General features: G+C 37.6%; 1 protein-coding gene across 2 annotated transcripts in view; it reads left to right on the forward strand.

Annotated features, from left to right (window-relative positions):
• The window catches only part of LOC139940167 (uncharacterized), a 39,089-nt gene that overhangs the window by 398 nt on the left and 25,593 nt on the right, over positions 1–13,098 (forward strand). Inside the window, exons 1-2 of one of the 2 annotated variants that reach the window (XM_071936457.1) lie at positions 1,550–1,736; positions 12,636–12,724. In XM_071936457.1, coding sequence (XP_071792558.1) covers positions 1,712–1,736; positions 12,636–12,724 — 114 coding nt within the window. In that variant the 5' untranslated portion in view covers positions 1,550–1,711. Of the gene's footprint in view, positions 1–1,549; positions 1,737–12,635; positions 12,725–13,098 lie in introns of those variants that run through there. The other variant, XM_071936458.1, reaches the window with a different exon arrangement.

The raw sequence follows: 13,098 nt of genomic DNA on the forward strand, positions 1-13,098 counted from the left end.
TCCGGATCGTTGTGAATAAAAAACAATCCGTAATGGGGGATGGGGTCGAGCATGGGGAGCACACACCCACCTACCTATGCACCCACCCGAAGATTCACCCACCCATGCATATTAGTTTGTTATGAAACCTTTTACCAAACATTCAATATAGCATAGGCGATGCCTACCAACGGATCAGTGTTGTCGGTGCCTGTCATGTCCGGTGTGGAGGGGAAGTGTCGGCGAGCTAGCACTCGGAGGGCTTGCGTGAACATGATGTTGTATCAGATTTCTGCCTGAATTAAATAATTTTTGTTTTAGCTGGCTGGAACTTATTTTTTTCTTCAGATTATGCTGTTTTTAAAAGGAAAAGCATACGCATAATTTTCGCTACCTTGGACAAATGCACGAATAACACTACAGGAATATGTTTATCCTGCGTATGCTTTAGTAGAACCATAGAGCAAGTAGAACAATCGGGCCGTTATTTAATGCACATGGTTCGTAGTTGCGATGTAACCCTCCTGCCGACGGTAAAGCAGTTTGCACTAACAAATTTTAATCCAGCTAATTCTACAGAATTGTTTTGAAATAAATGGATGTAATGACACAGGATCCCGACAATGTCGTAATTAATATTAGTTTTTAATTAATCACTACTGAGCGAACACCCCCCTCCTATACCCGTGGTCTCGGAGTAGAAAACCATAGGGACACTTAAAGCGGGTTACACGATAGTTTGGTAAACCATGTAGGTAGGATGGAGTAGGCTCTCCGATGAAACTAATATAAAAGGGTAGTTTCTCTATTACGGTGAAACTAGGTGGGTAGTCGTGTTCCGTCCAGACTACACTACACTGCACTGACTCAAAAGTAGGCCTCTGCTTGCAATGCTGCCTTCCCGTGGTTTTTTTTAGGGGTTAGATCATTGATGGCTCGAAGCATCTCAGGGCTATCTCGACTCCCAATCATCAGTAGGCCTACACTACAGCTTGAATCCGGTTTGCCTTATTTGTTTTATATAAAACAATTCCAAAGTTGTCGCACTTTGTACTAAAATATAATTTTTCGGCGACACAAAATACTACCTCCACTAAAATTCTGAATTCTACAACATGGTCACGAACATCCAGACCCTTCTGCCACTGCCAACAAAGGGGCATCCGGTCGTCAACCCCTGTCTGCAATGCAAAGGAAATTCTTTCATCTATTTCCGGACTGTCTAGTCCATTTTAGACAAGGTAGTAAGTGTTTCAAATTCTTGTTCAGTATCATGGTCATACAATAATGTGATATTTTTTACACACAATGGATGAAAGATCTCGAAGAGACCACAGTTCCCAAATAAAAAATTACAGCTGTTTATATTAGTTGAAACGCCTGCAGATGGACAACATTATGTAAAGCGTTGATTGTATAACGGTAAATGGACGTCATTTTATGACACTATCTACACGTTATAATTAAATAAAATAGTTGGTAACCAGTGCGATTATAGAAGTTCCATAAGGAAATACGGCAACCAGTGATTTTTACCGGCTCTTCGAAAATACACAGCGCAATAATTTTTTGGTAAACCACGAAACGACGACTCTCGACGACGCTTGACGTTTATAACGCGACGGAGTGAGTGCGATCGAAACTAAAGATTTGACAGTTTATTGTGTAAATTCACCAAGTGACCAAGTTGTATTTTTGAGGCATCAGTTTGACACCATTACTTACGTGTGAAATGGCTAGAAAACAACGGACCGGAGGTAAATTTATTAATTTTTTATGATACGAAGATTCATTCCAATGTCTGAATCTGAAATTCTGATGTTGTTTTTCTCATTCATTTGCTCTAATTTAATCATAGAGCCTCTTTGATTAATCATAAAATAGAGCAATAATTTGACATGATTTACTTAAACCTGAGCATGCTCAATGCTGGGTCGAGTAACTTGTTAATTAAGTAAATGCATGAATACCAAATGAGTGTCATTGACACCATCTGAATCTAAAATTCTGATGTTGTTTTTTTCTCATTCAATTGCTCTGATCACCCCAATAATTTGATATGATTTAGACCTGAGCTGAGCATGCTGAGTAACTTAAAGTCTGTATATTAGTGTAAGTAACGCATGAATACCAAATGAGTGTCATTGAGTCGATTGACACCGTGACCATCTAAATTATTGTTAATGCGATTCTGGTGGAATCAAGTTTGTAACTCACACATGATAAAAAACACAGCAACAATTGACACTGACAGTGACAGTCCTGGGGTCGATTTAACAAAGAGTTAGGACTAGTCCTAACTCTTTGTGAAATCCACCCCTGGGGTGGATTTCACAAAGGTAGTCTGAAATCCACCCCTGGGGTGGATTTCACAAAGGTAGTCCTAACTTAGGACTAGTCCTAGGCAATGCTAAGAGATAGGACCAGTCCTAAGTTAGGATGAGTTACTGGTCCTAACTTAGGACTGGTCCTATATCTTAGCATTGCCTAGGACTAGTCCTAAGTTAGGACTACCTTTGTGAAATTCACCGCACTGGAATGTCATCTTTTTGGGGAGGGCAATGCCATTTTCATTTTGCAGAAATGGGCACTTTCATTGGTAATTCTTGTCAATCTTGGGAAAGTTTTGAAGGGGCGCCATGCCATCCGCCAAGGCTAAAAAGCTAAGCGTAGAGACTAGACCAGGGCAGACAAACGGAGGTCATGCCGTGTCTGTGGTTTTCATTCCAACCTGCCTTGAATTGATGTAGGGGCACCCTTGATTTGGCTGGCATCAGAGTGGTCTATGGATTTCTCTTCGTTCGAAGTTCAAACCAAATACAAACGAACAACCCACTCTTGTACTACTACTAGAACGTAGTGTAGTACTTCAGTGTTGTATTACTGAAATACAAACAATTAATTGAACGGTTGAAATTAATCTATCTGCAATAATTGTACCTTTCCATCCTTTTGACAGTCACGACTGTTCGGAGAGTGTCCACATTTTAATTGAATTTAGTGTAGGCCTTATTATGACAATCGTACCAGTGCAAAGAGGCAACGGAGCTAGACAGAAGTAGAGTTCTAGTACTTTCTATAAGTTAAAATACTTGAATTCATTGAGAAGGAAGATCAATTTTATTTGGTAAGCCTGCCCTCCATTCATTTCTGATTTCTCACTCTTCCGTTACATTGCTTTAAATGGGCAATCTGATCAGAGTCAGCTGTTTCTTTTTTGTTATTTAAAAATATTGCCTTAGAATTGATTTCAACACTACAAAGTTTTAAGTGCGTTTGACTAGTTTCCTGTTTTTTGTGCGCAACTTTCGCATGGGTGATTGCTCAATTTGTGATATATCTTAAAGCAAAGATAGCTTATATATGGCGTGCTAAAAACCTTTGTCAGATCATTAGTTTCACTGATTCATGGGAGACTTTTAGTGTTTGTGAATTTGTGTTATATTACAAGTTAATAAATTGTGTTCTTAAGTACCTTTTGTGGTAATTAAGAACAAAAAGTAAAGGCTGACTACCGTTATTAGAATCCCATTAAGTTTTTTTGTAAAAGTGAATCCCCACACAAAAGCCCTAATAAAAACATAAAAAACACAAATTACCTTTTTCCTTGTTCGCTTCTTAAACACAGATGTGCGGGGAAGATTTATAGTTTTTTAAATTGATAAGTGTAAATTTTGTACAGAAAATTAGTAATTTCCTTTAACAGTTCAACTTCCATCTTAGTTTATAATGGCAGCCTGTGTACAAGTAACATCAAGTGCCTAAATCTGAGGGCAGTTCAGTTTGGGTTTTAACTTTTGAAATACATGTAAAAGTATGAAACAGAATAAAAAAGCAAACAAAAAACCCAACTATTATTGCAAACAATTGTCTACATTGTTTTTGTGTGGTGATTTACTTTAAACCAGTCATTTAAAAAAAATAATTATGAAATGAGGTCGTTTTCAAAACCACACCTTTGACATCAGGCCCATCTGTGGAGCTCAGTACAGAAACAAAGTCATTTTCAAGATTATTGTCAAGATCTAAGCCAGGGGCCAATTTCATAGAGCTGCTTAAGCACAAAATTTTGCTTTTAAAAAAGCATAAAAATCCTTGCTTAGTAAAATCAGATTACTGGCTAAGACTCCACTCAATTGTTATGCTTACAACAGCTAAATACCAGTCACAAGCAATGTATATATGGCATGTAACATGTGTAAAATAAGCGAGCTATTTTCGTGCTTAAGCAACTTTTTTGCTTTTAAAGCAGCTCTATGAAATTGGGCCCTGATCCTAAACCGGAGCCTCAGCTTTGGCCAAAATTGGACCTTAAAGCCTAATTCACCTCTTGCAAGTATACATAGAAAAATTGACATCAAGAGATGTTTTCCCTGCGAATGTTTCACAGGAGTTTAGCACAGCTCAAAGTCTGCATTGCGAATTATTTGGTCAAACTTTTGGAGTAAAAATTCAGGCCTGAAATTTTTATAATTATGGCCTGACCTCCATTGCCCTGGTCTTTGCCTTAGTGCCCCTTCAAAAAATTCCCATAGACTTCAAGATTTTCCAATGGAAGTGCGCTTTTCAAAATGAAAATGGCCTTGAAATTCTGGCTAGAAAATTTGTATTGCATATTGCAGGAAGTATGGACCAGGCCTAAGTAGTGGTTTTGAAAAGGGTCAAGGCACTTGGAAACTTCCATAGACCTATTTGTTTTTTTCTGTTCACTCCCACATTTTTCAGTGTTGAGTTTTAACTAAGCAACAAGGACTAGTGCTAGGGTTTAAAAACTGGTCATGTACAACGAGTTTGACAAGTTTAATATTTCTGTGAATTAGACACCTCAAACTTATCTTATTAGATAAATAAGTTACCCATGTTTCTCGAGTGGCATGCTAAACAAACAATGGTTTATTTGAACTTAAGGAATGTTATTAAAAACAACAATATTAAAACGAATGTACAGTCAGCCAAAGGATAGGTTGAATTGCACTGGTACAATATACATCAAATGTCCATAAAAGTAGCTTAAAAGTTAAATGAACGTCTTGTTCATGAGGTGGACACTTTGTAATAATAACATGTTAGATTAGAGTGAACATTGCTCGTCTGTAAAGGTGAATCTTCTTGCCCAAACAATTGTTGAATACAGTGACCAACTTTCTGATGTTCAAGGGAAATTTTTTATTGGATGTGATCTTGGCCATTTGAATTGAGAGCAAAATGCTACATGAAATTTTATCAGTTGAGACACAAAATCATCAATTGCTACCCAATCAATAGTAATTCTATAAATTCTGTTTGCAAAAGACATTTTGCTATGCAAGGTTGCTGGATTAAATTGTTCCTGGGAATATATTTTCAATATAGTTCATCTGTTAGCGTACATTGTAAATCTTGTATCTTTGTCACTTATTCAAGATACAATAGTTTTGTTAACCAACATTTATAGTCCTGACAACTTCATGTTACTACATGATTTGTATTGCTGTTCAATGTATGTAATAAACAATAGAAATTGCTTTGCATCATTTACGAGTAGGAATTTATGACAAAAAGGAAGGGGAATGTTTTAAATTTTGCACCCTGAAAACAGGGTGAACTACTTTTGACAAAGTTTGTGCACTCCACCCATCATTGTTAACCCGAACAATCGTGTCAACAAAGACCAGGTAATAATAAGTGTGGCTTAATGCATGTGCATTCAGGTGTAGCGAGGTGAGAGAAACCATGGTTCACCGACTCTGTTCTGTGTAGTTCTCTGTAGTCCATTCAAGAGTTCCATAATTTTCTGGATGGCTGTAAAATGGGTGTACCCCCAATCTGTCAGGAATACAACCTTGTTTACTTTAACCATGTGATGTAACAACTTCGGGGAATTCTGGCTGTTGAATAAGGAAAAAATACCAGAAACTGCTGATCTTACAAGTTGTGTTTTGATTTGATAATTGTGAGTTACAATACAAGGCCTATATTTACTACAAGTACCTTCTAGCACGTAGGTAAGTTTCCTATTCATGTATACATCGGAATAATTATTTTCCACCAAGTATTTTTATAAAAACAAGTAACATTTAAGAATTGTATGTTAATTTTGCTCCGGAGATACATACAGATTACATGTGTTGTTGTTGCCCTCACAACACTGTCTACAGTTCTTTTTTAAGTTCTGTGGGAAAAAACCCCGGACAGGCATACATTTCTGTCAGGCAGGTTTCAAACCCAACACCTTTGTCATGCTAGAGCAGATACATGTCTTATGACCATTTGTACCTTTATGTACATTTGTACACATTTTAACAACCAAGCTAGCTGCATTAAAGTCACACGTACTGGGGTACAAAGTGACCAACATTGTCACACATTTGAACATGGCCCTACATGTATGTATCAATCTCCTCTCGACCATTAAGAATTGATAAACTGTCATATCATGGTACATAATATTATGATGTTTAAATGCACACGTGTATTTGTTAGTAAGACAAGCACTGCAGGACAGTACCTTTCAGAATAAAGTAGTCTCCCGAATTCAAAAGTCTACAAGCAAGTTTAGTACTTACCCCCTGCAGTCAGTAGAACAAATAGTAAGACAAGTTTGTTAAAAGAATAAATCTTCACAGCATTGCAAAGTAGTATGTTACTGTTCACCATGCAATTCCTCGAATCCCATTTTTGTACAACTTAATTATTTGCATTTCAATAGACCGATCCAGTAGGCTCTGCCCCCGACGCACGTGTGAGCAAGAACATGTGGGGCTCTCCAATGCCTTTCTGCACAACTCTGCTGCGCGCGCCAAGCATACGCGCACGCATGTCAGACCTTAGTGTCGGACTTTCGTTGCGTTGTGATTGGTCAATACGCAATGGGGCGGAGCCGAATGGATAGGTCTATTGTATAGTTCAAGAAAAAAACCGGAATGTTAGCAGCTTTGCTACTTGGTAAAACTAGGGACCCACATGTGGTTCATTTGCACACACACTTAGGCCCATGTCACACGAGGCAATTTACAGGCAACCAGTCCCAAGCAATCTCCAAATAGAAAAGGCAGTCACATGTGAATTTTCACTTATTTTTCTTGGGTATACTGAGACACTGGTGTAAAAATTAACCATGTGTTGTCAAGGTAGTCCGGTAGCATTCAAGTTGCCTGTGAAAGTTGCTTCGTGTGACAAGGCCATAACAGTTGCATAACACCAGGGGTATGAATAATATTAATAATAATATCGAAGTCTTATAGCGCACGTATCTACCAAACAAGGTACTCAAGGCGCTGAGATCTTTCAGACAGATAGGTAATTGCAGTGATGAATTTTGAGACCCATTTATTTAGCACCTTATAATGGTTTACAAGGTGCTACGGCGCATACAGCAGCCACAACCAGGAACGCCGGGGTGAACCCCTTAAGGCCCGGTCACACAGGCCCCGATAACGAGAACGAAAACGAGAACGATAAAAATGCACGCTCGCGATTGGGTGAATTGCTCCACGCAGAATACGCCCACGCCCATTCAACCTTACCAATCAAGGGCGAGCATTTTTATCGTTATCGTTTTCGTTCTCGTTATCGGGGCCTGTGTGACCGGGCCTTTACTCTTTTCGAAAAGTGCACTGGGTTCTTTTACATGCGTAACACAACACATGGGACCAACGGCTTTACGTCCCATCCGAAGCAGTATTCTAACTGTTAACCGTCCCATCCGAAGCAGTATTCTAATTTTGTTAACCATCCCTCCGGATTTGATGTTATGTAAGATGGTACTTCTGTACTGTTTTACAATATGAATTATCCTGTTCTCAATTTACACCGTAACAGATAAGAATAAAAAAAGTACAAAACTATTTATCTACATGGATACACTATTTAAAAGCACTTGGTTAAAAGGTAAATGACACTACCCTTCATCTGGGTAGATCATTAGGTTTGCCAACTTGTGTTCCTCGTTCCATGCACTGAGAAACTTTTTGTAGAAAATAAAATTGCATTTTTATCATTGAGGAAAGTCGTAAAATTATTCCTTCATGTTAGTACAAGCTCTTACTATATTTTTTCTTCCTCTATTATTTTTTTAGACAGAATGACTTGCCAGTATTAAATTTACGTGCTATAAGATTACGTGTTGTGGACCCAACCTTTCAGGAAACAGAATTGACAAACATGATTGTGTCGCATGTGACTCAAAACCAAAGATTTTAGACTGGAATGAAATTGGTTAAATGAGGAAGGACTGTCATTTTAAATAAAGCATGGCTAATGTTTAATGTACAATGTTACTTGTATACCTACTTGTTACACCCACATGCCACACTGGTGACGCAGAGAAAGATCTTTTAGCCATTTTGGTGAAGTCGTGAACCATGGGCTCTTGTTAGTGTAGCTCCTCAAGGGAGTTGCAGACTGTATGCACTTTTGCAGGCAATGCTAATGGTTAGGTTTACCCTTTGCTGAACACCCGAGTGGATTTTGTACTAGAATACAGTTTTTCTAGTGTACACTATGTAATGTACAGTTGTCCAAGCAGCTGTCTTCATTCAGTTCCCAGATATACCTTTAAAATACAATGACACGAGAAAGCCGTATTTATCATGGAGGAATATAACCTACTGTTGTAGTGTAGCTGTGGGTTAGTCTATTTCTGTTTGTACTGGCTATTTGTATGCAGCATCCACATTCAGTATCAATACATTCTTGTTAAAAGTTAAAATAGGCCTTTAGGCCTATTTTAACTACTGTTTAATAATAGTAGTTTTTTGTCTAATTGTATTGGAAAAGTTAAAACAGCTGTTAACTGTTTTTGTTATTTTTTAATCAAATTTGTTGATTGTGAAGTTATTTATCCTCAAAACTTTTAATATAATGTACTCTCAGTATGATGTACTTTGTCCCATTTGGCATGGATCTCCATTTCTGTAATGTTTGCATGGGTGACGGTCTCTGCTGAACTGAAATTAAGAAGGAAGGACATAAAGGGAGGGTGGGGGGGGGGGCAAATAAGTGAGTCATCAAGGTCAATCTTTCACCATATTATGGTAAATCTTCCCTTTATTTGAGAGTTTTCTTGATTGCAACTTAGTATATGTTGAAGGTCATGAAAATGCTTTGTGCACTAGGCCTATAAGTTTGAGCTTTTTGTTGTTGATCGTCTCAGCAAAGAAGTCAAGTAAAAATCCCATACAGTCTGGATCAAATGACTGAGCTTGCAGATTTGTTGGAAATCGTGATTGCACAACTTAGTGAACCGTCAAAGATTTCTGCATTGTCTTGCTTGGATGTGAACCTTTGTTTACTTCTGATCTTTGACCTCAACGTGATAACGGTCATTGTGATTGTTGTACTGATTATAGTGTTTGCCAAAAGAAATGTCTTGTAGCATCGAAAACACCAACAACTTCTGTAGGCCTTTGCTTATATTTCCTGTAAAAAACCCAATTCCACTAAAACAAAATTCAGTATTGTAAAACGTCAGATCAGATCTATTGGTGAGTCAAGCTGGCGCAGTTGGTGAACATTCCAAGTGTGTGTAACATACAGAACTAGTGATATAAAGTAAACAATGAGGTTGATAACAGTTAGGCATTGTAGGGACACTATCTGGGGGTGGTACATCAACATTTTCAGAATACAGTAGGAGAATTGTTATTGTTCAGCTCCTTGCTATTGTTCGGTCTGATCGCTGGACATTGAACTATCTATTACCAACTCTGTATGCTGTGCCTAATGTACTTACAGAATGATAGGGGGTGTATACAATGTACATTGTATGTTATTGACAATTAGCTGATTACTGTACCTGTTTTTTTTGCACTGGTCACCTAGTACTGGGTGCCACTGCTTGGCCTCACATAGCGAAGAGATGTCACAACAGCATTTGGTGTATTAAAAGTGCAAACCATTTCCAACAATTTCATTAGACCTACATTCCTGATGTTTTGGTCACATTGAGGGAAAATAAAGGAGAGTCGTAGTATTTTTCTCTATGGTACATAAGGTGAGAATTGTGTTTTTGAGTTTGATCTTCACTGCGACTGCGAGAAAGCTTTAATTATTTGTTTTTTTGTCTTGACTAGGCATACATTTTATGTACTTTTTCATCAACTAAATGAATACAATATGAACATGTAGGGCCTATAAAAACGTGTACATTTTAGCAGCCTACATTTACATACTAGAGTTAAGTCCAGTGTTCATTGTTTTTGCAATGCTGATCTAAAAAAAAATCCAATGCTATTTTTCAATCTTACAAGTGCTACCACATACTTTATGTTACTTCCTTGTTTTATCTTTCAGAAATTTTTTAATGAATGTAAAGTTTGCTATTTACATTAGTTTGCTGTTTGCATAATAACTTAAAATAATTACACAAATTTCTTCACAGTTATTGCGTTTTAAGTGCTAAAGTAACGTTATCTCATTGCTTGATAAGAAGGATCTAAACATTTTAAAAGGCTTTTATTGAATAAAAAAAAAAGGTAAATACGCAGAAAAAGCACTGCATTGTTGAGCAGTGTTTTTGTGTTGCAGTTTTCTTTGTTATTTAATCAATTCTTTTTCACAATGAAAAGAGCACGAGTCTAAAATTATTTAATGTACATTGTTTAATGACATTTGTACACCCTTTCATTGACTGAATGTTCTAAGGCATTAAAAGAACAACAATAATAGTTTTGTAAGAAAGTCCTAAAATGTTTATCCAAACACCTTGAGTAAAATTTTACCCAGGTCTGCATTGAAATGAAGTAAAGATGTTATTGGTTAGCCTTGACCCTTGCTATAATAGGCCGACATTGTACATGCCAATGAATACAGTGGAGTGTTGTACACTGCACTGGGGATGAAGAGGTGACGTCTACACAGTGCTATGGATACCTGAAGGATGACTACGTGTCAATGTTAGACTAGGCAGTGAGATGCCTGTGTGGTATCCAATGCAAATTAACTGGCCATTGGATAGAGTGCTTGCCTGGGAAAGGCTTCTTGACTTGGGGATACTGTATGTGGCTACCAGGTTCACTATTAATATACCAGGTTCACTATTATTATGTACACGTACTGTACATGTACTAAAGAATCATCTTGATGGTGTTAAGCTCTTGCAATGCCCATGGTTGCATGGTTGTGTAGCGTAATCTTTGTGGTACCAAGATCTATTTTTCCTTGAATGGGTTTGCTTGCAGAAATCGTTATTGCTGCATTTGTAACTTAAGATGCATTGAATTATACAAAACAATACAGGCCTGCATGTACTGTAGTACATTCCTTCTTATTTATTTTAAAGACACTGGACACTATTGGTGATTGTCAAAGACCAGTCTTCTCACTTGGAATTTTTTACATAAAATGATCAATTTGCATTCATGTAAAATTACAAACCTGTGAAAATTTGAGCTCAATTATTTGTCAAAGTTACAAAATAACTATGAAAGAAAAAAACACCCTTGTCACACAAATTTGTGTGCTTTCAGATGCTTGATTTTGAGACCTCAAAATCTAATTCTGAGGTCTCAAAATCAAATTTGTGGAAAATAACTTCTTTCTCGGAAACTTATCACTTCAGTGGGAGCCGCTTCTCACAATAATTTAGGCACTATCAACCTCTCCCGATAACTCACCAAGTACAATTTTATGCTAATAATTATCACACTTTGCTTAGCAATTAAGATTGGTTCACACTAAGGATCAATCATAGCTCTTTGTGAATCAGATCACGTGGTCTTAAACTTCTTAGGTGTACACAGAGACCATACAGATCATATCTAGCTACAAATCAAAATAATCTCATGTACTGCACATGAACACTTATTTCATTGCCATCTCTGTTTGGGCTTTTCATTTACACCTCACTACAATCCTTCCTCAGGCCTGTATGCTTCGTTTTAGAAAGGGCAATGGCAATGACAGGGCATTTCAAGGGCACCAAGGCAATGAACAGGGGCATGGAGGCAGTCACCTTTGTTGCCTCTGTGAAGTATCAGGCCTGCTTCATTGTTGTTTGTTTGACCCCTTTATGGTTGATTCACACTCTGAAAGGGTAGTTTCCGTAGTGACTTATTACAATTAGATATTAAATTGATTATCCGCATTGTGCTTGCAAGTGTGTGTAAAGCATCAGGCTTGCTTAAACTGAAAGGAAACTTAACCTCGTTGAAGTACAGTGTACTTGAGAAGAGTACCGTGTTGAATATGGCGTCACCGTTCAAATATTTGCCCTACAACATGGCGTCTGTGCGCGTTTGAGTGGGTGGGTGTGTGCGTGCATGTGCTGTAGAAATCAAACTGGGAATGCTACATGCTTCATTGATGTACGCTTGTGGACGCGCTTTCGGTTTGCCCTACAAGATGGCGACTTTCATAGCAAAAAAGGGGTTATTCAATACGGTCTATAGTATGGGTATAATAAAAACATGAAAACCAAATTTCATAATGGAGCTCTATCAAACAATTGATCCATTTGCATATTTGCATTTTGAACGCCATTCCCCAAGAATTGACTAATTACAAATTCAGTGCTAAAGACAATTCACACATGTTTTGTACGCTGCATTAAGAGTGGGCTTTTAGATGATGCTGAGTTTAGTTTTGTAAGACTTGTTTCGTTTAATCTCATTGTCTGTCATCAGAGAATATTTTGAGAGATTATTTATTATTTTCTGTCATTTTGTTTGTTTCCATAGATTCTTCAGCAGACGTTTACTTTGATACCAGAACCAAAGCAGTGCTTACTCAAACATCACATAATTCCATGGCGAACATAAAGGAACAGGTAACAAAACTACGTTTTAATCTACAGAGTATTGACATTTGTCCTTACATGTATGAAAGTGTATGTAAAAAAGTGTCAGGGCCATGACCGAAATGGGGACTTCAGCTACAGCTTTGACTAGATAGGGCTCGTCTTCCTAATCTTCAACACTGGCAGACAGGCTGATGAGGCCGTAGGTGTAGCCAAAAGCGCCCTTTCGGACACGGCCGTACTTTGTTTCACAGACCCTAAAGTATACTAAAAAATTGTTCATATTAACGAAAAAGATGGAGGTATTGTTGAGCCGCCCTAGTTACATCACAAGTTCAATGCTGTACTTGTTCAATTCTGGAATTGTTTTTGTTACATCTTGTAGTTTTTGTCAGAAAGTAATT

Source organism: Asterias amurensis, chromosome 7, assembly GCF_032118995.1.
Source record: "Asterias amurensis chromosome 7, ASM3211899v1".
NCBI lineage: Eukaryota > Metazoa > Echinodermata > Asteroidea > Forcipulatida > Asteriidae > Asterias > Asterias amurensis.